The sequence below is a fragment of the Globicephala melas genome, chromosome 6 (genome assembly GCF_963455315.2).
Source record: "Globicephala melas chromosome 6, mGloMel1.2, whole genome shotgun sequence".
Classification (NCBI taxonomy): Eukaryota; Metazoa; Chordata; class Mammalia; order Artiodactyla; family Delphinidae; genus Globicephala; species Globicephala melas.
The window spans coordinates 66,723,694-66,748,902 of NC_083319.1; the positions used below are offsets into that span (position 1 = coordinate 66,723,694).

Sequence of the window (25,209 nt, forward strand, 5' to 3'; positions counted from 1 at the left end):
ACATTGGACCACTAGAGACCTCCTGGCCCCAGCTAATATCAGTCGGTGAGAGCTCTTCCAGAAATCTCCTTCTCGACGCTAAGACCCAGCTGCACCCAGCAGCCAGCAAACTCCAGTGCTGGACGCCCCATGCCAAACAACTAGCAAGACAGGAACACAACCCCACCCATTAGCAGAGAGGCTGCCTAAAATCATACTAAGTTCACAGACACCCCAAAACACAGCACTGGACATGGCCCTGCCCATCAGAAAGACAAGATCCAGCCCCACCCAGAAGAACACAGGCACCACACTCCTCCACCAGGAAGCCTACACAAGCCACTGAACCACCCTCACCCACTGGGGGCAGACACCAAAAACAACAGGAACTACGAACCTGCAGCCTGCAAAAAGGAGACCCCAAACACAGTAAGTTAAACAAAATGAGAAGACAGAGAAATATGCAGCAGATGAAGGAGCAAGGTAAAAACCCACCAGACGAAACAAATGAAGAGGAAATAGGCAGTGTGCCTGAAAAAGAAATCAGAGTAATCATAGTAAAGATGATCCAAAATCTTGGAAATAGAATGGAGAAAATACAAGAAACGTTTAACAAGGACCTAGAAGAACTAAAGAGCAAACGAACAATGATGAACAACACAGTAAATGAAATTAAAAATTCTCTAGAAGGATTAAATAGCAGAATAACTGAGGTAGAAAAACGGATAATTGACTTGGAAGATAAAATAGTGGAAATGACTACTGCAGAGCAGAATAAAGAAAAAAGGATGAAAAGAATTGAGGACAGTCTCAGAGACCTCTGGGACAACATTAAACGCACCAACATTTGAATTATAGGGGTTCCAGAAGAAGAGGAAAAAAAGGGTCTGAGAAAATATTTGAAGAGATTGTATTTGAAAACTTCCCTAACGTGGGAAAGGAAATAGTCAGTAAAGTCCAGGAAGCTCAGAGGTTCCAAACAGGATAAATCCAAGGAGAAACATGCCAAGACACATATTAATCAAACAATCAAAAATTAAATACAAAGAAAAAATATTAAAAGCAGTAAGGGAAAAGCAACAAATAATATAGAAGGGTATCCCCATAATGTTAACAGCTGATCTTTCAGCAGAAACTCTGCAAGCCAGAAGGGAGTGGCGGGACATATTTGAAGTGATGAAAGGGAAAAACCTACAACCAAGATTACCCTACCCAGCAAGGATCTCATTCAGATTCAACAGAGATATTAAAACCTTTAAAGACAAGCAAAAGTTAAGAGGATTCAGCACCACCAAACCAGCTTTACAACAAATGCTAAAGGAACTTCTGTAGGCAGGAAACACAAGAGAAGGAAAAGACCTACAAAAACAAACCCAAACAATTAAGAAAATGGTAAGAGGAACATACATATCGATAATTACCTTAAATATAAATGGATTAAATGCTCCAACCAAAAGACATAGACTGGCTGAATGGATACAGAAACAAGACCCATATATATGTTGTCTACAAGAGACCCACTTCAGACCTAGGGAGACATACAGACTGAAAGTGAGGGGATTGAAAAAATATTCCATACAAATGGAACTCAAAATAAACCTGGAGTAACAATTCTAATATCAGACAAAATAGACTTTATTTATTTAGTTAGTTTTGGCTGTGTTGAGTCTTCATTGCTGCGTGAGGGCTTTCTGTAGTTGTGGTGAGTGGGGACTGCTCTTTGTTGCAGTGAGCGGGCTTCTCATTGCAGTGGCTTCTCTTGTTGCCAAGCATGGTCTCTAGGTATGTGGGCTCAGTACTTGTGGCTTGCGGGCTCTAGAGCGCAGGCTCAGTAGTTGTAGCATATGGGCTTAGTTGCTCTGCGACATGTGGGATCTTCCTGGACCAGGGCTCGAACCTGTGTCCCCTGCATTGACAGCCAGATTTTGAACCACTGTGCTACCAGGGAAGTCCCAAAAATAGACTGTAAAATAAACACTATTACAAGAGACAAAGCAGGGCACTACATAATGATCAAGGGATCAGTCCAAGAAGAAGATATAACAATTGTAAATATTTATGCACCCAACATAGGACCACCTCAATACATAAGGCAAATGCTAACAGCCATAAAAGGGGAAATCGACAATAACACAATAATAGTAGAGGAATTCAACATCCCACTTTCACCAATGGACAGATCATCCAAAATGAAAATGAATAAGGAAACACAAGCTTTAAATGACACATTAAACAAGATGGACTTAATTGATATTTATAGGACATTCCATCCAAAAATAGCAGAATACACTTTCTTCTCAAGTGCTGATGGAACATTCTCCTGGATAGACCATATCTTCAGTCACAAATCCAGCCATGGTTAATTTAAGAAAATTGAAATCGTATCAAGTATCTTTTCTGACCACAATGCTATGAGACTAGAAATCAATTACAGGAAAAAATCTGTAAAAAATACAAACACATGGAGGCTAAATAATACACTACTAAATAACCAAGAGATCACTGAAGAAATCAAAGAGGAAATCAAAAAATACCTAGAAACAAATGACAATGAAAACATGACGACCCAAAACCTGTGGGACGCAACAAAAGCAGTTCTAAGAGGGAAGTTTATAGCAATAAAATCCTACCCCAAGAAACAAGAAATATCTCAAATAAACAACCTAACCTTACACCTAAAGCAATTAGAGAAAGAAGAACAGAAAAACCCCCAAAGTTAGCAGAAGGAAAGAAATCATAAAGATCAGAGCATAAGTAAATGGAAAAGAAATGAAGGAAACAGTAGCAAAGATCAATAAAACTAAAGGCTAGCTCTTTGAAAAGATAAACAAAATTGATAAGCTATTAGCCAGACTCATCAAGAAAAAAAGGGAGAAGACTCAAATTAACAAAATTAGAAATGAAAAAGGAGAAGTAACAGCTGACACTGCAGAAATACAAAGGATCATGAGAGATTACTACAAGCAGCTGTATGGCAATTAAATGGACAACGTGGAAGAAATGGACAAATTCTTAGAAAAGTACAACCTTCCAAGACTGAACCAGGAAGAAATAGAAAATATAAACAGACCAATCACAAGCACTGAAATTGACATTGTGATTAAAAATCTTACAACAAGCAAAAGCCCAGGACCAGATGGCTTCACAGGTGAATTCTATCAAACATTTAGAGAAGAGCTAACACCTATCCTTCTCAAACACTTCCAAAATATAGCAGAGGGAGGAACACTCCCAGGCTCATTCTACAAGGCCACCATCACCCTGATACCAAAACCAGACAAAGATGTCACAAAAAAAAGAAAACTGCAGGCCAATATCACCAATTAACATGTATGCAAAAATCCTCAACAAAATAGTAGCAAACAGAATCCAACAGCACATTAAAAGGATCATACACGATGATCAAGTGGGGTATATCCCAGGAATGCAAGGATTCTTCAATGTACGCAAATCAATCAATGTGATACACCATATTAACAAATTGAAGAATAAAAACCATATGACCATCTCAACAGATGCAGAAAAAGCTTCCGACAAACTTCAACACCCATTTATGATAAAAACTCTCCAGAAAGTAGGCATAGAGGGAACCTACCTCAACATAATAAAGGTCATATATGACAAACCCACAGCCAATATCATTTTTAATGGTGAACAACTGAAACCATTTCCACTAAGATCAGGAACAAGACAAGGTTGCCCACTCTCACCACTATTATTCAACATAGTTCGGAAGTTTTAGCCACAGCAATCAGAGAAGAAAAAAATAAAAGAAAAAGAAGAAGTAAAACTGTCACTGTTTGCAGATGACATGATACTATACATAGAGACTCCTAAAAATGCTACCAGAAAACTACTAGAGCTAATTAATGAATTTGGTAGAGTAGCAGGGTACAAAATTAACGCACAGAAATCTCTTGCATTCCTATACACTAATGATGGAAAATCTGAAAGAGAAATTAAGGAAACACTCCCATTGACCATTGCAACAAAAAGAATAAAATACCTAGGAATAAACCTACTGAAGGAGACAAAAGACCTGTATGCAGAAAACTATAAGACACTGATGAAAAAGAAATTAAAGATGATATTAACAGATGGAGAGATACACCATGTTCTTGGATTGGAAGAATCAACATTGTGAAGATGACTGTATTACCCAAAGCAATCTACAGATTCAATTCAATCCCCATCAAACTAGCAATGACATTTTTCACAGAAGTAGACAAAAAATTTCACAATTTGTATGGAAACACAAAAGACCCCGAATAGTCAAAGCAATCTTGAGAAAGAAAACCAGAGCTGGAGGAATCAGGCTCCCTGACTTCAGACTATATTATAAAGCTACAGTAATCAAGACAGTATGGTACTGGCACAAAAACAGAAATATAGATCAATGGAACAGGATAGAAAGCCCAGAGATAAACCCACACACATATGGTCACCTTATCTTTGATAAAGGAGGCAAGAATATACAATGGACAAAAGATAGCCTCTTCAATAAGTGGTGCTGGGAAAACTGTACAGCTACTCGTAAAAGAATGAAATTAGAAGACTCCCTAACACCGTATACAAAAATAAACTCAAAGTGCATTAAAGACCTAAATGTAAGGCCAGACAGTATAAATTCTTAGAGGAAAACAGGCGGAACATTCTATGTCATAAATCACAGCAAGATCCTTTTTGACCCACCTCCTAGAGAAATGGAAATAAAAACAAAAAGAAACAAACGGGACCTAATGAAACTTCAAAGCTTTTGCACAGCAAAGGAAATCATAAACAAAGCAAGAAGTCAACCCTCAGAATGGGAGAAAATATTTGCAAACGAAGCAACTGACAAAGGATTAATCTCCAAAATATACAAGCAGCTCATGCAGCTCAATATCAAAAAAACAAACAACCCAATCCAAAAATGGACAGAAGACCTAAACAGACATTCCTCCAAATAAGAAACACAGATTGCCAACAAACACATAAAAGGATGTTCAACATCACTAATCATTAGAGGAATGCCAATCAAAACTACAATGAGGTATCACCTCACACCAGTCAGAATGACCATCATCAAAAAATCTACAAACAATAAATGGTTGAGAGGGTGTGGAGAAAAGGGAACCCTCTTGCACTGTTGGTTGGAATGTAAATTGATACAGCCACTATGGAGAACAGTATGGAGGTTCCTTAAAAAACTAAAAATAGAACTACCATAAGACCCAGAAATCCCACTACTGGGCATATACCCTGAGAAAACCATAATTCAAAAAGAGTAATGTGCCACAGTGTTCATTGCAACACTATTTATGATAACCAGGACATGGAAGCAAGCTAAGTGTCCATCGACAGATGAATGGATAAAAAAGATGTTGCTCATATATACAATGGAATACTACTCAGCCATAAAAAGAAATGAAATTGAGTTATTTGTAGTGAGGTGGATGGACCTAGAGTCTGTCATACAGAGTGAAGTAAGTCAGAAAGAGAAAAACAAATACCGTATGCTAACACATATATATGGAATCCAAAAAAAAATGGTTCTGATGAACGTAGGGGCAGGACAGTAATAAAGATGCAGATGTGGAGAATGGACTTGTGAACATGGGGAAGGGGAAGGGTAAGCTGGGACAAAGTTAGAGAGTAGCATTGACATATATACACTACCAAATGTAAAATAGATGGCTAGTGGGAAGCAGTTGCACAGCACAGAGAGAGAAGCTTTGTGCTTTGTGACCACCTAGAGGGGTGGGATAGGGACGATGGGCGGGAGACACAAGAGGGAGGGTTTATGGGGATTTATGTATACATATAGCTGATTCACTTTGTTATACAGCATAAACAATCACAACATTGTAAAGCAATTGTACTCCAATAAAGATGTTTAAAAAAAGTTGCTTAGAGAAGAATTGAGCGTATCTTGAACTAATAAGAGAAGGCAATTTTGCAGTAGATGGAAGGGAAATAAAAATAAAATCCAGATCGAAGTGGCACCCAGAGTTGAAAACAAGCAGAGGCCCAGCATATATACAAAAGGCAAGTGTGATAATATGAAAACAAAAACTTAATTTGGATATATGGGTGGAAGGTAAAACATTTCAATGAACTTAATGCAATGAGACTGTACTATGTATCTGAAAGGTATAATTGGGAAGGGAAGAGGAATATTCAAGCATCATGAAATATATTTCAACCAAATAACGTAACATTTTGTAATACTGGAGACTTTTTTTTTCCCAAATACACCTATGTTGCTTTTAGCCAGCTGATGGCAACATTGCTAAAAACTAATATGTATCCTATTCGTAGAATGGCAGTTCAAAGTATTTTGAATTAGTTTGCCTATAGTTGACAAGTAAAGGATGGAAGCAATATTGATGATATGCATATTTATACAGGATTACTGCTTTTAAATGAGTAAATGTCTATAGCTATCCTAATATTGTCCCCTTTTTTCCTAACAAATACTGTAATTTAAAATTGTAACAGTTCTAAAAATTGAGATATAGTTGATATATAACATTGTATTGGTTTCAGGTATGCAACATAATGATTCAATATATGTATTGCAAAATGATCACCATAATAAGACTAGTTAACATCCATCATCATACATAGGTACAAACATTTTTTCTTGTGAAAAGAACTATTAATAAGGCATTTGACGTGAAAGTATATAGTGGACATTATTTAGTAACAGCACTGCTTCGTATGTGTGCTATGTAACGTTTGAGTCTACCTCATTTTGGTACCTCTTTTTTTAACTTATGGGTTTTTAAAATTTTTGTTGAAATATAGTTGAATTACAATGTAGAGTTTGTTTCAGATGTACTGTAAAGTGACTCAATCATAAATATATATTAAAAATATATATACTTTTTTTACACTCTTTTCCATTATAGATTATTACAAGATATCAAGTATCTTGATACTTGATATCAAGTATCTTGATACTTGATATCAAGTATCAAGTAGGTGCTATACAGTAGGTGCTTGTTGGTTATCTATTTTATATATAGTAGTGTGTATATTTTAATCCCAAACTCCTAATGTATCCCTCACCCTTTTCCCCTTTGGTAACCATAAGTTTATTTTCTGTGTCTGTGAGTCTGTTTCTGTTTTGTATGTAAGTTCATTTGTATCATTGTTTAAGATTCCACATATAAGTGATACCGTATGATATTTGTCTTTGGCTTACTTCACTTAGTATGATGATCTCTAGGTCCATCCATGTTGCTACAAATGGCATTATTTCATTCCTTTTTATGGCTGAGTAATATTCTATTGTATATAAGTACCACATCTTTTTGTTGTTGTTGTTCATAAGGATCATTTCAGGTGTTATTTATTTATTTGAAATATTTTTTAAAATTTATTTATTTTTGGCTCATTGGGTCTTTGTTGCTATGCATGGGCTTTCCCTAGTTGCAGCAAGTGGGGTCACTCCTCGTTGCAGTGCATGAGCCTCTCATTGAGGGGGCTTCTCCTGTGGCAGAGCATGGGCTCCAGGCACATGAGGCAAGTAGTTGTGGCATGCGGGCTCAGCAGTTGTGGCACACGAGCTCTAGAGCACAGGCTCCACGGCATGTGGGGTCTTCCTGGACCGGGGCTCGAACCCGTGTCTGCCACATTGGCAGGTGGATTCTCAAGCACTGCACCACCAGGGAAGCCCCAGTACCACATCTTCTTTACCCATTCATTTGTTGTACCTCTTTACATACATATATATATATATATATATATATATATGTGTGTGTGTGTGTGTGTGTATATATATATACACATATATATATACACACACACATATATATATATATGAAGTGTATTTATTTATTTATTTATTCATTTTTGTCTGCGTTGGGTCTTCGTTGCTGCGTGCGGGCTTTCTCTAGTTGTAGCAAGCAGGGGCTGCTCTTCTTTGTGGTGTGTGGGCTTCTCATTGCAGTGGCTTCTCTTGTTGCAGAGCACGGGCTCAAGGTGCATGGGCTTCAGTAGTTGCGGCTCGCAGTCTTCAGTAGTTGCAGCATGCAGGCTTCAGTAGTTGTGCCTCATGGGCTCTAGAGAGCAGGCTTAGTAGTTATGGCACACGGGCTTAGTTGCTCGGCAACCTATCGGATCTTCCTGGACCAGGGCTTGAACCCATGTCCCCTGCATTCGCAGGCAGATTTTTAATCACTACGCCACCAGGGAAGTCCCTGTTGTACCTCTTTATAATGACACTCTAGTGGTACGTGAGGGTGGATCCTGGAATCCCTATATTATTCAACCCTATTTAGATATTCTCTTGGGATGCATAAGATTAAGAAATTATTGAAATAGATCTCAGAAGTCCATTGGAACATATAATCACCACCAAATCTGTTTGTACCTCATTGTAGAAGGTTAGTCATACAGCTTTTCACCTGGTTCACAGTCTTTCTCTCCGACACGATTCTGTTATGATTTTGGATGACCTCCCATCCATGTAGGTCATCCAGCACCCTAGCCTCTCAGTTCTTCACCATATTCAGTTCCAGCGATTAGTCTCATGATCATATCCCTGACCCTTGGTTCTGAATTAAGGAAGGATCACCCACCTTATGGAGCATTTGGAAATGTGTGGGTGCTTTGGATTGTCACACTGACTAGGAGGTGCTACTGATATGCAGTGCCCATTGGCCAGAGATGCTAAACATCCTGCATTGTGAAGGTTAGTCCCACACAGTAAAAAAATTGTCATCTCCACAATGTTTCCATTAAGAAATATTACTCTTGGCCTTGTCATTACCAATAACTGCATCAACTCCAGAATCTCTGTTTCTAGCATCTTATTCTTTGACCCCCATGTCTTTTTGTACTTACACTCCAGCAATTCTCTGACATGATTACAAACTGAAATTCATTGACCTTACCACTTTTCCCTAATTATTACCACCTTCTTTTCCATTATGCTTTCACTTCCCTCCTCATGAAGCAAGTACTCCATGTTCTGTCATTGTCACTTTTTAACATATATCCTCAAGTCTGCTCATCTGTCCCTCTGTCATATTCACATGGAAAAAATCCATGCCTATTTTGTTTTGAATCTCTACCCACTTTTCTTCTGGACCCAAGCAGCTGAATGTCTCTAAAGAAAAACACAACCATGCTGATTGGTCTTAATTTAAGTTCATAACCAAGAACTTCAGGTGGGACCTCAACACTCTGTGTAAGACTGTTATACTTTCCCAGTACATTTAGCCCCCAAGTTTCCCCAACATTCCTTTCTCCTATCTTCTTAGACCTCTAGCATCTACCCCCTCCTTAGTGCCTTAATCTCAGCTTCTTATTTCACTGAGAAAGCAGAAGTAACCTGAAGAAATTTTTCTCTTTTTTTTTCATTACTAAGCCTACAACCCACTGGAATCTGTACTCCTCCCAGTCTTACTTCCATTATAGTGTTCTTTGTCTCAGGATTTGCTTTTTCACCAGTCATCCGGGTGGTGGGGCCCCAAACCTTGAATCATCCTTGTCTTTTCTCTTTCTCTCACATTGCATGTCTAATCCCTCATCAAATCCTGTGGGCTGTGATTTGAAAATCGATCCAGAATTCTGCTGCCTTTCAACACTGCTACTGTCCAGGTTATCACTACCTCTTGCTTGTACCCCTCATACTCTCCTAGCTCATCTCCCTCTTCAGCTCTTGCTCCAGACAATCTTTTTCTCCAGTTTTTGGTTAGAATGGTTCTTTTAAAACTGAAAACATATCGTGTCACTCCCTTGCTCAAACTTGTCTCATGACTCCTCATTACACAATAGAATGAAACGTCTTCACTGCCCTGCAAGGCGTCCATGATTAGTCTTGTTGTTACTTCTGTGACTTCACTTTCTACTACATGTCACCTCACTGATTCCTCTTTCACCATACTGACTTTCTTGGTGTTCCTTGAATACTGCAAGCCCTATTCTTTCTCAAAGTCTGCTCTTTTCCTGTTTATATTAAAATAGTTTATCTTTTCACTTCTTCAAGTCTTTCTGCCCAAATGGGACTCTGTCAATCTTTAGAACATATGAAACAATGGAAAACAAAGACACAAGTAAAACCTACATAACTGTTGATGTTAATGTTTACAGTAACAGAAGTTAGGAGGAGGGGGTGGTTGGAAGAGTTAAGTTTCTTTTTTGCTTTGGTGGAACATGTGGAGGATAAGAAACTCTAGATATTGATTCAAAATATAATATTAGTTTATTAAATTAATCAAATTAAATGCTTGAATAATATTAAATATATGTTCAGAAATTTTAAAGGTGACCACAAGAATAGGAATTGAGTATTTAATTTTTAAAGAATTAGAAGAAATTAAAAAAAAAATAAAGAAAGCTCCATCAATTCAACACAAGCCAGGAAGAAGAATAGAAGGAAGGGAAGAAGGAAAGACAGAACAAAGGAGAGGAACAGTATATAAGAGACATGGTAAATAAAAAAGATAGGATGATCCAAACATACCAATAATCACAATATACGTAATAAAGTTGAAATGTATTTTAAAAAAAGAGAGACTATGAGATTGTGCAAAAGATGCACCTAAAACATAACGATCCCTAAAGCTAAAACAATAAAAGAATAAAATTATGATATCCTGCAACTAGCTTGTACCAGCTTGTGAGAATCGATTTTGTGTATCTCTTTCCAGCATCTCCTTCATGTTTGTTGCTCGAAATCAATCATGGTACAAGTACTTAATGCCATAGAAATTGACAAGCATTACAAGTCATACCTGTCCCCTGAAAAAAGAGCTTGTTTGCCAGCACACAATTGAATATGTTCCAGGTAAATGCTAACAAAAAGAAGATATAACAATATTACTTTGAAACAAAATTAAAGAAAAAACCATTAATAAGGATAAGGAGGGTAATTTCATGTTGATAAAAATGGATAGTTTGCAAAGAAAATATAAAATTCATGAATTTTTGTGTACCTGACAACATTAAGCAAAATTTGGTGAAATTACAAAAGGAAATCAATGAATCCACAAGTGTATTTACTATCTTCTAGTATATTTAATCTATATTATATTCAGAAATCAACAATTCAAATAGAGAAAATGTGAGCAAGGCTACTTTCTTTTCAAACCCCTGTGGAACATTCACCCCTGTGGAATATACATCTTATGCCACAACGTTCAACAAGTTCAAAAAAAGCAAAAATCATTTAGGCTATGTACCCTGAGTAGGGTATAATATAATTATGATTTTACAAAATAAGTGGCCAAATGTTTCTATCCACTTAGAAATTCCAAACTCATCTATATGATTTTGGGTTAAGGAGGAAATAAAAAGTCAGTTTATGAACTACAGTGAAATATCAAAACCTTTGAAATTCAACCAAAATTTAATTTTCAACTCAAGATACTAGAAAAATAAATAAATAAACTCAAAGAAATTTTTTAAATGGACTTAATAAAGATAAAAGAAAAAAATCCATAAACTATAAAACAACTCCTCTTCTCCTTCCCCAAAATAAATTGAACGTATACAGCTAAACTTTGATTGTTAATGACATGTTTGTGGATCTAGAAATTCAAGAGAATCAAGTCATAAACTATTAGAACTAACCAGATAATTCAGCAACAAGTTCAGAACAAGGTCAACATACAAAATAAAGTAGACTTTACAAGTAAGAATATATTTTAAAATACTATTTTTAAATTTCTATTTACAATGATAAATCTGTTTCTGTGGATGTAGTCACACTTTAGATACCTCATATATGTGGAATCATGCAGTGTTTGACTTTTTGTGACTGGCTTATTTTACTTAGCATAATGTCTTCAAGGTTCATCCATTTGGGAGCATGTGACAGGATTTCCTTCCTTTTTAAAGCTGAATAATATACTATTGTACATATATACCACATTTTGTTTGTCCATTCATCCATCAGTGGACATTTGGCTTGCTTTTAACTCTTGGCTATTGTGAACAGTGCTGTTGTGAACCTAAGTGTGCAAAGGTTCTTTTGCATATATCCAGAAGTGGGATTCCTGGATATATAGTAGTTCTCTCTCTTTTTTTTTTTTAATTTTTGAAATATCTCCTACAGTTTTTCATTAAAGTTGCACCACTTTACAATGCCACCAACAGTGTGCAAGGGTTTCAGTTTTTCCACATCCTTGCCAACATGTTTTTTGTTTTTTCAATAATAGCCTTCCTAATGGGTGTGAGGTGATACCTTATTGTGAATTTGATGTACATTTCTCTGATGAGACATGATTCTTTACATAGAAAATTCTAAAGATTTATAAAACAGCTACTAGCATTGACAAGAGTTTAGCCATTTCATAGGATACAAGGTCAAAATACAAAAATCAAAAGTTTTTATATATTAACACTAAACGATTGGAAAATGAAATAAAAAACTTTCAACTTACTATAGCATCAAAAATACAATTCTTAGAAATAAATTCAAGAAAAAATAGGTAAGCCACTAAATGTTGGAAAGAATGTGGAGAATGGAGAATTTTTATCCATTGGTGGCGCAAGTTCTAAGGGAAAGCTATAGAAGTTTCTAATAAATGAAACAGTCACCTACCATATGACTCAGCAGTTCTACTTCTAGGTGTTTACTCAAGAGAAATGAAAACGTGTACACACAAAATGCACAGGAATATTCATAGCAGTTTTATTCGTAATAGTCAAGAACTGGAAACAGCCCAGGTGTCCATCTATAGGAAAATGTATAACAACGTTATAATTATGTAATGGAATAAAAGTCAGCAATACAAAGAAATGAACTACTTATACATGTAACAATGTGGATGAATTGCAAAAACATTGTAAGTGAAAGAATCCAAACACAAATAATGCATACTGTATGATTCCATTTGTAAGAATTTATAGAACAGGCAAATCTAATCTATAGAGATTAAAAAAAAAAAAAAAGACAGTTGTTGCCTGCCTCTTGGAGCTAAGGATGGGGATTGACTAGGAAAAGACACAAGCCAACTTTCTGGAGTGATGGAAATGTCCTTTACTTTGATCTGGGTGTGAGTTACCCAGTGTTTTCATTGTCAAAATTCATAAAATCATACAGTTAAGACTTACGCATTTCACTGTATATAAATTTTACCTCAAACAATAGTAATGAGAACTATAAATAAATATTGATCTTTAGTTAAGAAGTGAATGCTGAAGTGTTTGGGGGGAACTGTACAGATGTCTGCAACTTACTTTGAAATGCATCAACGAAATAAGATGGAAGATAGCTATGTGATAAAGCAAGTATAGCAAAATTAATTGTAGCTTATAGGTAGTGGGTACATGGTTGTGCACTGTGAGTTTCTTTAAACTTGTCTGCATGTTTGAAATTTTTTATAATAAAATAGTAGGGGAAAATGCACTTTGGAGAATTCTGCCTTGATTATAAAGGGATAAAATCATCATTTCCCCTTCTCTCCCTTGGAATCACATGACAGACAAGGAGAATAAGAAACAAAAATTCAGTCCCTTTTTACAGCAAACCTAGGTCACAGTTAAAACCCTGTATTTCAGAAGACATGAAAGAGTAGCCAAAACCAGGTAAGATTGGTGAAGACATCCAAAAGGAAGCAAAAATAAGATAACAGGGAGAGAAGACTTAGGTGCTGTAGACTTCTGAAAGATCAAGCAAGAATACAGTCTTCGATGACAGCCACATGAGGTACACATCCTAATCACCTGTCTGCAATAGTGGAATGAGTCTGCATCTGTTTGTGTAGGAGCTTCCTAGAACTAGTTTGCTTCCAGAGAAGAGGAGGAGGCAGGACTTAATGAAGAATAACGCAGACAAATTGTATCGGCAGGAGGCAGCTTTCCTCATAGCAGCCAAGAAAAAAAATTCCTTATATTATAAAAAACCAAACAAACCATAACCAAAATAACATGGCTAATGGAATTCATCAGAAAAAATATTAGATTCATATATAAAACTTCACCAGCCTGCAGCACAGCACAGGCCCTTCTGCCACATAACTTTCTACAAATAGGAAATCTTGGAAAAACTCTTCTCTTTCAAAAACGAGTCCTGAAAAATGAACCAACATAGTATCAACAAAAATAGATTAGGATAAGAATGGAGGAAGGAAACAGGAAAAATAAATGGCAGGAAAAGAAGTTTCACCACAGATAGTTGCTGCAGAGAAGATGAAAATATTTTACTGTGAATAAAAATATTAATGAAATAATTTCCTCCAAAAAGCACATGTTTAAGGTAGAAATAAATGTAAGGACTTAGAGAAAAGGTGGTGAGACATGGGAACAAATGAAAGCAAGTTGGCAGACAAAGCAAAGAAGTAAAAGAAAATAAATAAAATTATCTCAGAAAAAATATATATATTTCTGGGTTTTATATGAATGTATGTGTGTATAAATACTGTTGAACTTATTGCATTTAATATAAATTAAAAGGAAAAGAACAAGTTACGGATACACAAAACAATATGGATGAATCCCTAATTTAAAACACTACATTAGGACTTCCCTGGTGGTGCAGTGGTTAAGAATCTGCCTGCCAATGCAGGGGAAACGGGTTCGAGCCCTGGTCCGGAAAGATCCCACATGCCACAGAGCAACAAAGCCCATGCTCCACAACTACTGAGCTTGTGCTCTAGAGCCCATGCTTTGCAACAAGAGAAGCCACCACAATGAGAGGCCTGCACACCGCAACGAAGAGTAGCCCCTGCTTGCTGCAACTAGAGAAAGCCCACTTGCAGCAACGAAGACCCAACACAGACAAAATAAATAAATGTTTAAAAAAACAAAAACAAAAAACCCCCACCATGTTGAGAAAAGGAAGTCAGACATGAAAGAGTACATAGTGTATTATTCCATTTAGATGACATTCTAGAATAGGAAATATTAATCTAAGATGATATAAATCAGAGCAGTGCTGTCTGGATGTGGGAGGAATTGACCTAGAAAGGAGCATCAGGGAAATTTCTTGAGTATGGAGATGTTCTATATCTTGAACAGGGTGTTGGCTGCACAGAAGCATACAATTATCAAAGCTCATTAAACTAATCACTTAAAATGTGTGCACTGTTTCATTCTAATTATGCTTCAGTTAAACAAAACATACTGTGGAAGAAAGGATTTCTGAAGCAAATGACAGAGATTCAACACATGTATAATTGGAGTCTTCAAAGAAGAAAAGGAGTGATGGAACAGGACAATTATTGAAGCTATAATCCAAAAACAATTTTCAGAAATAAAAAACTTCTAAGAACATAACATGAACCAGGGAAAATTGATCTAATATGTCATCTCCTGTTTATGTTTCAGTAAAGTTTCTGGACTCAAACAAATAAAGAATAGTGATGTAAAAAAAGTTCATGTCATGTATAAGGGGGGAAAAACAAAGATGAGACAACTCTGAAAGGCTATCTCGGCTCCAGAGCTCCTTACACGATGGCGTGAAGCCTCTGTTGGAACCGCAGTGCAGATCAACATTTCCCTCTGCCTGCTCCTGCTTCCCTAAGTTTCTAATAGGTGTTGCTTCTAAGCACCCTCTCCCACACAAATCTCCACCCCACATTTTCAGGCATTCCAACCCAAGACATACCACAAAGAAACCTCAATTAATTCTGAAAAGTAGAAATAGTATAGATGACGATCTCTGAGAATAATGCAATAAAACTGCAATCAATAACAAAACTAGAAAACCAGTCACTAGCACTTAAATATTAAAAAAAAAAAAGTTATTGGGTTAAGAAGGAAATGTGAACAAATTGCAGAATATTTTTAAAAGAATAACATTCTAGAATTATCAGAACCCATAGGATAGAGCTAAAACAGTGCTCAAAAAATGTATGGCCTTATATATTTACATTAGCAAACAAGAATAAATGAAAGTAAATATTCAACTGAAGAATTAAATAGAATCTGAAGATTGAAATAGAAATTAATGAATTAATGTGGAATTAATAAATGACTACAAGAGTATTTTTTTTGGAAAAGAAAAGTAAGAAGCAATAAAATAGATTGAATCTTTAGCTTACCTAATTAAGAAAGTAGAAAGCACAACTATACAAAATAACAAGTAAGTGACAATAAACATAGACACAGGGGAAAAAAATCGTGGCAGAATACTTAGTTCAACTCTGCAAATAAATTTGAAAGCCTGGATGAAATAGATCATTTTCTAGGAAAATTATGATGTATCAAAACGCCCTCCAGAACAAATAGAAAATTAAAATGGTTTGCCAAAAAGGTATCTTTCTTTGCAATAAATACTAGGCCAAATTCAGATGAGTGCTACCACATCAGTAAAGAGCAGATAGATTCAATCTCATTAAAACTACTGTAAAGCATGGAAAGAGAAGATTTTTTCCAAATATTTTTGGAAGAAATGACTCAATCTCTTACTAATATACAAATTCCAGATAAAATATTAGCAAATAGAATTCAGCAGCACATCAAAAAATAATATGTCACACCAAGTGGAGTTTATTCCAGTGATGCAAGGATAATTCAATACTAAGAAAATTATTTAAAATTGTATTAATAGATTTATGATGAAAAATCATATGATAGTTTATATGGATGCTAAAATGGATTTAAGACAATTTGGTTTCCATTCTTATAAGAAATAAAAATAAGATGAGTAGATAGTTACCTATATAAAACTATATTATATATTAATATATTAAGGTGTATCTTTTAGTATATTAAAATACAGCTCTCAACTCAAAATCTGGCATAGTATTTCCTATGAAGTAGAGAGATTCCCACTAAAATCAGGAACAAGTTGAGTATGTCCATCAATATTACTATTTAATATTGTTCAGGAGGAACTTAATAATCAATTCAATAAGAAAAGAAAGAAATTAGAGGTAAAAAAGTTGGAAAATAGGGAATTCCCTGGTGGTCCAGTGGTTAGGACTCTGTGCTCTCACTGCTGAGGGCCTGGGTTCAATCCCTGGTCAGGGAACTAAGATCGCACATTCCATAAGCTGTGCAGCATAGAAAAAAAAAAAAGAAAATAGGAGTAAAATTATCAATATTTTCAGACATTCAATTCCTGGAAGCTAAGGAGGAATTGGCTGAAAAACTCATAACAAATAAGAAATTTCAGTAAGCTTAATATATATTAACAATCTTTATGTATACAAGCAACAATCAGTACTAGAATCAGTGCCCCCCAAAAAGTAAGAGGCCCAGGAAAAAAAAGATCTACAAAGAGAAAATTTTTAAATGATCCTCGGAAACACAAATAAAAACTTAACCAGCTGGAAGGGAATACCATGGTCTTTGATTAGGAAGACTCAACGTTCTAAAATGTTAACATGATTCAAATAAAATTCAACTTGATTTAAATAAAATTACAAGTAAAATGTTTAGGAGAAGGGGATCTAGACAAGCTCAATGTGAAGTTTATGTGAAAACCCAAACAAACAAAAATTATCAAGAAAAATCTGAAAAGAAAGGTAATAGAAGGGAGATACCCCTACCGGATTATAACATTTATTATAAAGCCTCACTAATTAAAATATACTATAAAGCTTCACTAATAAGAAGACAGATGGAACAGAATAGAAAGTTCAGAACCTGACCTAAACACACATGAAATCAATGGGGAAAATATGGACTATTTAACAGGTGGTGGTGAGACAACTATGATTGTATGTAATAATTTTCTAGATGATTACAAATGGATAAAACATTTAAAACTGAAAAATAAAATCTTAAAAGTGGCAGAAAAAATCATGGTTTGAAAATGAGTATATATATATATATAATATACATATATGTATATAAAATTGTGGAGAATGGTTTTTAAAGTATCACAGTAAATTTTAAAGTATCACACTAAATTCAAAAGTAAGGGCTTCCCTGGTGGTGCAGTGGTTGAGAGTCCGCCTGCTGCTGCAGCGGACACGGGTTCATGCCCTGGTCCGGGAAGATCCCACATGCCGCGGAGCGGCTGGGCCCTTGAGCCATGGCCGCTGAGCCTGCGCGTCCGGAGCCTGTGCTCCGCAACGGGAGAGGCCACAACGGTGAGAGGCCCGCGTACCGCAAAAAGAAAACAAAAACAAACAAAAAAAAAAGTGAGAAAAGAAAAGATTCATTTAGTACATTAACGTTTTTACATTTTTTTCCTAGGTATAAAATACTATAATTACTGTCAGAAGAAAAATACAAAATATGAAAAAGATTAGAAATACCCAACAGACAATTATAATTTCCCTAAAGTATAAATAACTCCTATAAATCACTAAGAAAAATAGAAAAAAAAAGAGAAAAGAAATATAATTATCTGTTAAGGCTGATGCTCAACTTCATTTTTAATAAGAGAAATGAAACTTTATAATACAGTGAAAAAAACAAACTACACTGAAAAACCAGATTGGTGTTTTGCCAGTGGTATGGAGAAACAAGTATTTTCCTATGTTCTTTGTGTAGGTGTAAATTGATATGATCTTGGAGAGAGGGAGAATTAAACAGCTTTCAAAATTACAGTTATACACACCCTATGGTCCAGCAATTTCACTTCTAGGAATATATCCTAGGGATGCAAAAATGTATATATGAGCACCATTATTTATTGCAACATTGCTTAAGCTGGCAAAAGATTGAGAACAACCCAAACATCTAGCTAGCCTGCTCTCAGCCCACAAAGCCAGGCATCAGGCTCCAGAGCTCTGTCCACCCAGGGTAAGAGCTACCTTTTCCTTATGCACACATAGGCATGTATTCTCAAAGGGAGAAATTAGAGACTCTTGTAGAAGCAAGCCTAGACTTTTATGATTTTTGTCAATCCTTTATTGTTGTCTTGTCTACACATAATTTAATTGCACTTTTACCCACCTGGCTTTATCAAATCCTTCCAAAGATTTCTAATCCAGTTTTAATAAAATAGGAACAACCCTCTTTATGCAGTTATATTTCATTATTTATGTAATAATTAATTATGTAACTAACCTGTTACAACAAATATACACACTTAGGAATAAATAGATCTGACAATTGGCATCAGCTCAACTGGTGGGAGTAGTTGTGCTCTGGCATGATGCTAAGTAGCCTGCCTGCTACAAGTATTCACCATCCAAGATAACAGTTGCAAATCTGAAAGACGGATTGGAGAGATTTGGTTAATCCAGCAAGTTGGTTAAGTGGTCATTTGCGAGAGCTTTTATTGCATTCTGACAATAAGTAAAGAGCAATCCATTATGTTCCAATATAAATAAAATCAGAGTAATCCCAATAAAAAATTATTTGCCAGTATCTTCACATTTTTATGTTATGACTGCTTTTTCTTCATTTATGACTTCCATATGAGCCCACATTCTTTCCAATATGTTGCAGGCTTTGGTCAGAGAGTTACAAAATGATGTCCATTCAATAAGGCGACAAATCAGAGAACTTAAAAAGGTGCAGAAAAACAGGGATGCTTGTAAAACCTCAACCCATAAAGCCCAGACCTTGGCAGCATCTATCCTGAACATTTCACGGTCAGATCTAGAGGAAATATTGGACACAGAAGATGAAGAAGTAAGATCACTTAAATATTTATTAATAATGGGCTTGTTACACATTGAATGTAAGTACATATTTTTGTTTTATAATTCTTAGAATTTCATCTTTAAGATAATATTAATGAAGGCAAGAATATTAGTGTACCAATGAAAGATATATCAAAAGTATTAACCAACTCAAAAAACCTTTAGAGAAATTTAACTATGTAATACAGAAGTAAGCCAGTACACATAACCTTTAGAACTGCTTGCTTGTTATTCAAGTCAGTTATCCTTTCCTGTCTCTTCCATTTTCTATAGTTCATCATGTATCTTTTAAGCTAGTATTTTTAATTAAGCCTGTTTGAATGGATTTAGTTAGCTGGGTCAGAATTGATTTGAGGATTTTTCGTCCTACATGAGATTTTTTAATGTAGTGAATATATTGGCTTTTCTAGCTAAATTCAAAGTTGTTGTTGATCAAGTTATAGAAAAAGATATTTATTGCTTTAAGGTGGGGAAAATACTCCCATCTGAGTGAATTTATGTGCATATACATATAGGTCTTCAGTAGCATTTCTGTACCTCCTGAGGAGGGCACTGCATTTTTGATAGTTATTGCCTCATAAACAGCAGAATCTCATACACAGTCTTCCGTGAAACCTGTGGAGGATACTCAATCCTGTCTATTGTGAAGTCTCTGAACTTTAATACATAAATATTAGATTTTTTATTGTTTAGAAAGATTAAAGAGATGATGGTACTCTTAGCTTCCCCATAAATATTTGCTCAATGACTAAATAAAATGATAGACTTAAATGTTTGTATGAGAACATCCTTCAGCACCCCTCCCCCATCAGTTTCTCAAAAAATTTCTGGAATAGAGCAGATCTACAACTTGTAAAAGTTTTTAAACTGCTAAGAATTCTTAGAAAAGAGGTCAAAGGCATCCTGCAGAGATTATTTTCATCCTATGGGTAAATAGGATAGTGAATTATCAGTTTCCTATTTTCAGCACCTATGCCACAGTGTCTGTGAATTCTGAACTTTGAAGTACAAAAGCATTATGAAATACAGTATCAAATATAAGACACACAGGAAATAATAGTATCTGAGGCAAGGGTGTTAACTGTATCTTATTATGGACACTTAATTAAAATTTGATTGATAAAAAGAAACCTAACAAAAAATTAAGGTAGAGTCCTCCTCTGTTTCCTACAAGTTTTAAAACAAACAGACTTAGCAAAATCCCTCATGTGTATATGTGTGTATACGTGTGTGTGTTCCAGATACATATTCTGGAAGACAGCATCACCGCCTTTGTGTGGTCTTAAAAGATGCCCTTACTGGGCTTACAGATTAGAAAAAAGAACCCCCTTTGAGTAGACAAATTGGAAAAAGTTGTCCCCTTTGAGTATATTAATTAGAAAAGGATCTCTCTTGTTAGTCCCAAAGAGTAGCTAGCACATTTCTGTGAAGAAATGGCACCCTGGCCTCTGGGCAGATGCAGTTTGGAGGCAGGGATGCCAAGCACCAAAATGTGCATACCACACAACCTTAAATGGAAGTCGTCCTGGAAGAAAACACACTGTTCTGTGAAGACTCAGTGCACACACCTGCATATATTTACTAGATTTAATTATAGATCGAGCTTATTTGGACTGATCCCTGCCTGCATCTTTCAGAGGTCTAAAGAGTTGAGTGACTTACCCAAGTAGAGCCCAAACCACCTGAATTTTATGCTTTAAGCTACATCGAACTCTTGTAAATTCACGTAAAACACTATGACAACCTATGCGAAGTACCTAGCCTGATACTTGGCATACAGTAAATTTCAACAAATGTTAGTTTTCCAAATCCTTCCCTTTTTGAAAAGCCCATTTTTTGCAAACCGAATCATGATTTTAACTGAATAATCAGTTGCACATGTGAATACATTATACTTTCAGAATATTTTACCTTGATAATTGATGCATTGAAAATATTTAGTGACTTAACAATACTTTAAATTGGAGCATCTCTTACCTATCAGCTAGTTATTGGATATTTTAAATGAGTAAGCATTTAAGTACACCAGAACCATGCATGTCCTATTTTGTCTGTGATTATAACAATTACTCCTTAATTATCTACTGATAAGTCAGAGTTTTGAGTATAAGGTTTTATGTCATCTTATGAGGGTTACTTATAAATGATTCTTCTATACAGCTCCATTTTCTTTTTCATTTTATTTTAATCACTTCCACCTCCACCTCAGTCCAGTGTGAGCTCCACTGTGAAGGCAGAAATAAAACATTCCTGAATTATATTATGAAATATAGAAATATAGCTTTATCTTCCACATGTAGGTAGATATTTATACATTAAAGAGCATCGATTTGAATATTCCCTACTTTGAAAGGACAGGCTGCTCTTTGCTGAATCTAATTCCACCAATATTTCTCTAGATTTATTCAGTATCTAACAGTATGATCAAGTTCATATAAATGAAATTAACAACAGTGTTTTTATTTTTTTCCTTCAGGAAATCGAAAGGACAAAGATCGATGCTGAAAATGACAAGGAATGGCTGTTGTACATTCAGAAACTTCTTGAAGGACAGGTATTTTGTTTTTCTACTTCATATATTAAAACTTGCAGATAAAAATTCCAAGCCGTACTTTTTTGTTACTAGATGCCTAATTTTTTGTAAACAGACACATTACTTCTGTTAGGTAAATAAGTATTCTAGTAGGTAGACAGGAAAGTTAACTCTCCATTTGTACTTTTGGACTTAACAAATGAAGCAAATGCCTTGGGAAGGAGCCAACATGGGTTTTAGCAAAGGCATTAATTAAATTATTGAGTCAACCTCTATGCTTGCTAGACTGAAAAGGATCCATTCTCTCAGCCCTCTTAGGAAAAGAGATTGTTTATTATGTGTCTTTAAAGTTAGTAGTTGATATGGACACCTGAGGAGTTCATGGGTTTCAGTGACCTTTTACTATGGACCTGTTTCCAGTCAATTCATGTTTTCCTCACAGCCAGACAGCTGTTTATTACTGTGTCTTCCTGCATTCTCTACAATATTTTCTACTGAGACCTCGAGCAGCTTGTTAGTGGGAAGTAAATATTGATTTGGCATCCTGTCAATGCAGAAAGAATGAAAAAATTTCCACCAGAGGCCCCTCAAACATTTTCCTATCGACATTTTCTGGGCCGAGTGGAAAGCTGCATAGAGGATGACAAGGCCAAGACGAGCTGAAATCCCTGAGGGGTCTATTGAGACTGCTGCTGTGACCTGTGTGATACTTTTTCTTCCCTTTCAAGTATTTTTTTAATACACATATAGTCTGTTGGGATGTGCCCCTCTTGTAAGTGATCAGGGCAGTTTATTGGCAGGTGAGAGCCCTGCTTTTCTAGTCATAGCCAACTTTTGTTTTGATATCACTGACAGCATGTAATATATTCCAAAACTTTTTCATTATAGTTCTTTTTGCTCAACTTAATTGTTGTCTGTTTTTAAAATGAACTGGATTAAAAACAGCTTAAATATATTTCTCAAAATAGCAAAAAAAAATTTTGTTCTGTGAGTGCAGTATCTATGTTTTTGGAAAAGTCAAGAATAAGTAAATAATATATGAACTATTATTCATATTCTTAGTACCCATTTTATATATTTTTGAAACATTATCTGGAAACACTATTACTATCAATAGTAATAGAAGGTGATGGGCACTCTTTTGCCTCAAGTTGTTGAAGTGCAGCTGTGCAGGTGCTGGGCAAAGCCTTCTTGCTTTTGAGAAGAAAGGCCATTTCTCAATCATGTTGCATTCCCAGCACCCAGCCCAGTGCCTGGCACATCAAAGGAGTTCAGTAATGATTGTTACAGGTTATTTTTTTAAACGTGAAAGTTATAAAAATAAACTTTGTAGTGGATTTTTTAACATTCAACTTGTAAGTATGACCTTTTAATATGGAAGTTTTATCGTCAATTATGAACATAAAAATAACAAATCAATATGTATAAATCTTTATTTAATTTTACTAAAGCTCTATTGACACCAGATCTGAGTTTTTGACTAACACATGTAGATATACATATATACATTCTATATTATCTGGATGTATGCTTATTCCAGTTATTGTAAAAAAAAATCCTGTTGAAAATGGCATTAGACTGCTTAATACTGCAGTTTGATATAGTGCCTTTTTGTGCCACTGAGCCTGGACTCTAGAATATAATTGCCTGGCAGTATTGATTTAATTGCCCAGGTTTATTTGTGGACTCCTAATTATTGACTGGAGGTAAATTTAATGGAGCAGCCTCTATGAACACTGGGAAACCGCTGCTGTTGCTGTTATACATAATGAACTGCACCATGTGCCTTTAGAGTATTTGTCAAGTTAATTTTATTCCACTGTGACAGTATGATAACATTTAAAAAGTCAAAGACTTTTTATTTTTATTACTGACAGAGGTGGTTTTGCTGATGCCTTTGAATTCTGTGAGGAAAAAAAATAGGGACTTCATTGGTTGCACTTGAATGTCACTTTATAATTACACCCAAGAGAAAAATCTATAAAATAGAAAACATCTTTTTTTTATCCTACTTTTCTTCTTTCTCAATTCTAGCAATTATATTTGTCCTGAATTTTAGAAAAGGTTTTCTTTGTCCACCAGCTTTTGGGAGTCTAAATTATGCTCACAGGATTGTGAGGGCAAAAGTATAAATATGTTCATTCGTTTGTTTTGTTTAGTTTATGGCATGCAGCTCCGTGTACCTGAGGTTACACGATCTTGAAGCTGTGGAATAATTGAGCGCATTCCCTGAAAAGAACCCTAATTAATTCAGTATTTATATTTGATGATTAAAATATTTTGAAAATAAAATTATAAGAAAACTTCCCTTTTATGTCCTCCCTCTGTGTTGGGTGGTATATGTAATGGAATTCTGACATCATAGGAGTGAATCTGGCCTTGTGGTTTTATCTTTTGTTTAAGGATTCGGCCACAGAACTATTTTCTCTTAAAGAAAATTTTCTCTACATTCATTGGATTAAAATTTATATAAATAAGATATTTACCAGAAAATAAAAAGCTGTCCTGCCATGTGGCAATATGGGCCCGCACAATAGTATACCTACTGGTACTGTTAGCCAGAAGTGCATGAGAATTAAAAGGTCTAAAACCTTAACTTATCTATATTTAACACAGAATGTAATATTTGTCCTCCTTTCAAGTGGTCCTGATACAATTGGTAATTTTAAGTGTTTGATCTTTATCTGCATCTAACCTTTGTCCCCACAGATTTCTAATAATAAGAATCACACTTAAAAAAAGTTGTTCTAATACCTACTTTCATTTTTTATGGCATAGCTGCCTTTTAATTTCTTTGAAGATTTTTACTTGTATTAATTCCTCTTTTTGCATTATTACATTTTTTAAAACTTACAGTTTATGGCAGAGACAAGCAAGCAAATTAATGATTATAATAGGGTGGGAGAACCACCCAAAATTAGTTTTTCTGTGTTTTAGGACATGGGAGAAAAAAAAAACAGAAATAGGAAAAGTAGACTGGGACTAAACAATAAACACCTTTGAGCAGGAAAGGGATGTAATCAGAGTTGTGCTTTAGAAAGATACATGAGATCAGCATGTAGGATGGTTTGAAAGGATAAGAGACTGGGAGCAAGAAGGTAGTCAAGGCAAAAGGAAGTGGGGGCCTGCATGTACCCTCACTATAAAAATAGGAAGGACGAGATAGATGTGACCCACTTTATAGAAACTGAATTCATAGCAGTACTGAGATTA

At 35.4% G+C, this 25,209-nt stretch overlaps 1 protein-coding gene across 4 annotated transcripts in view; it reads left to right on the top strand.

The window, feature by feature from the left end:
* The window catches only part of CNTLN (centlein), a 331,593-nt gene that overhangs the window by 296,882 nt on the left and 9,502 nt on the right, over positions 1-25,209 (top strand). For all 4 annotated transcript variants that reach the window (XM_060300962.1, XM_060300963.1, XM_060300964.1 and 1 more), the window contains 2 exons: positions 19,267-19,452; positions 21,940-22,017. In XM_060300962.1, coding sequence (XP_060156945.1) covers positions 19,267-19,452; positions 21,940-22,017 — 264 coding nt within the window. The remainder of the gene's footprint in view (positions 1-19,266; positions 19,453-21,939; positions 22,018-25,209) is intronic.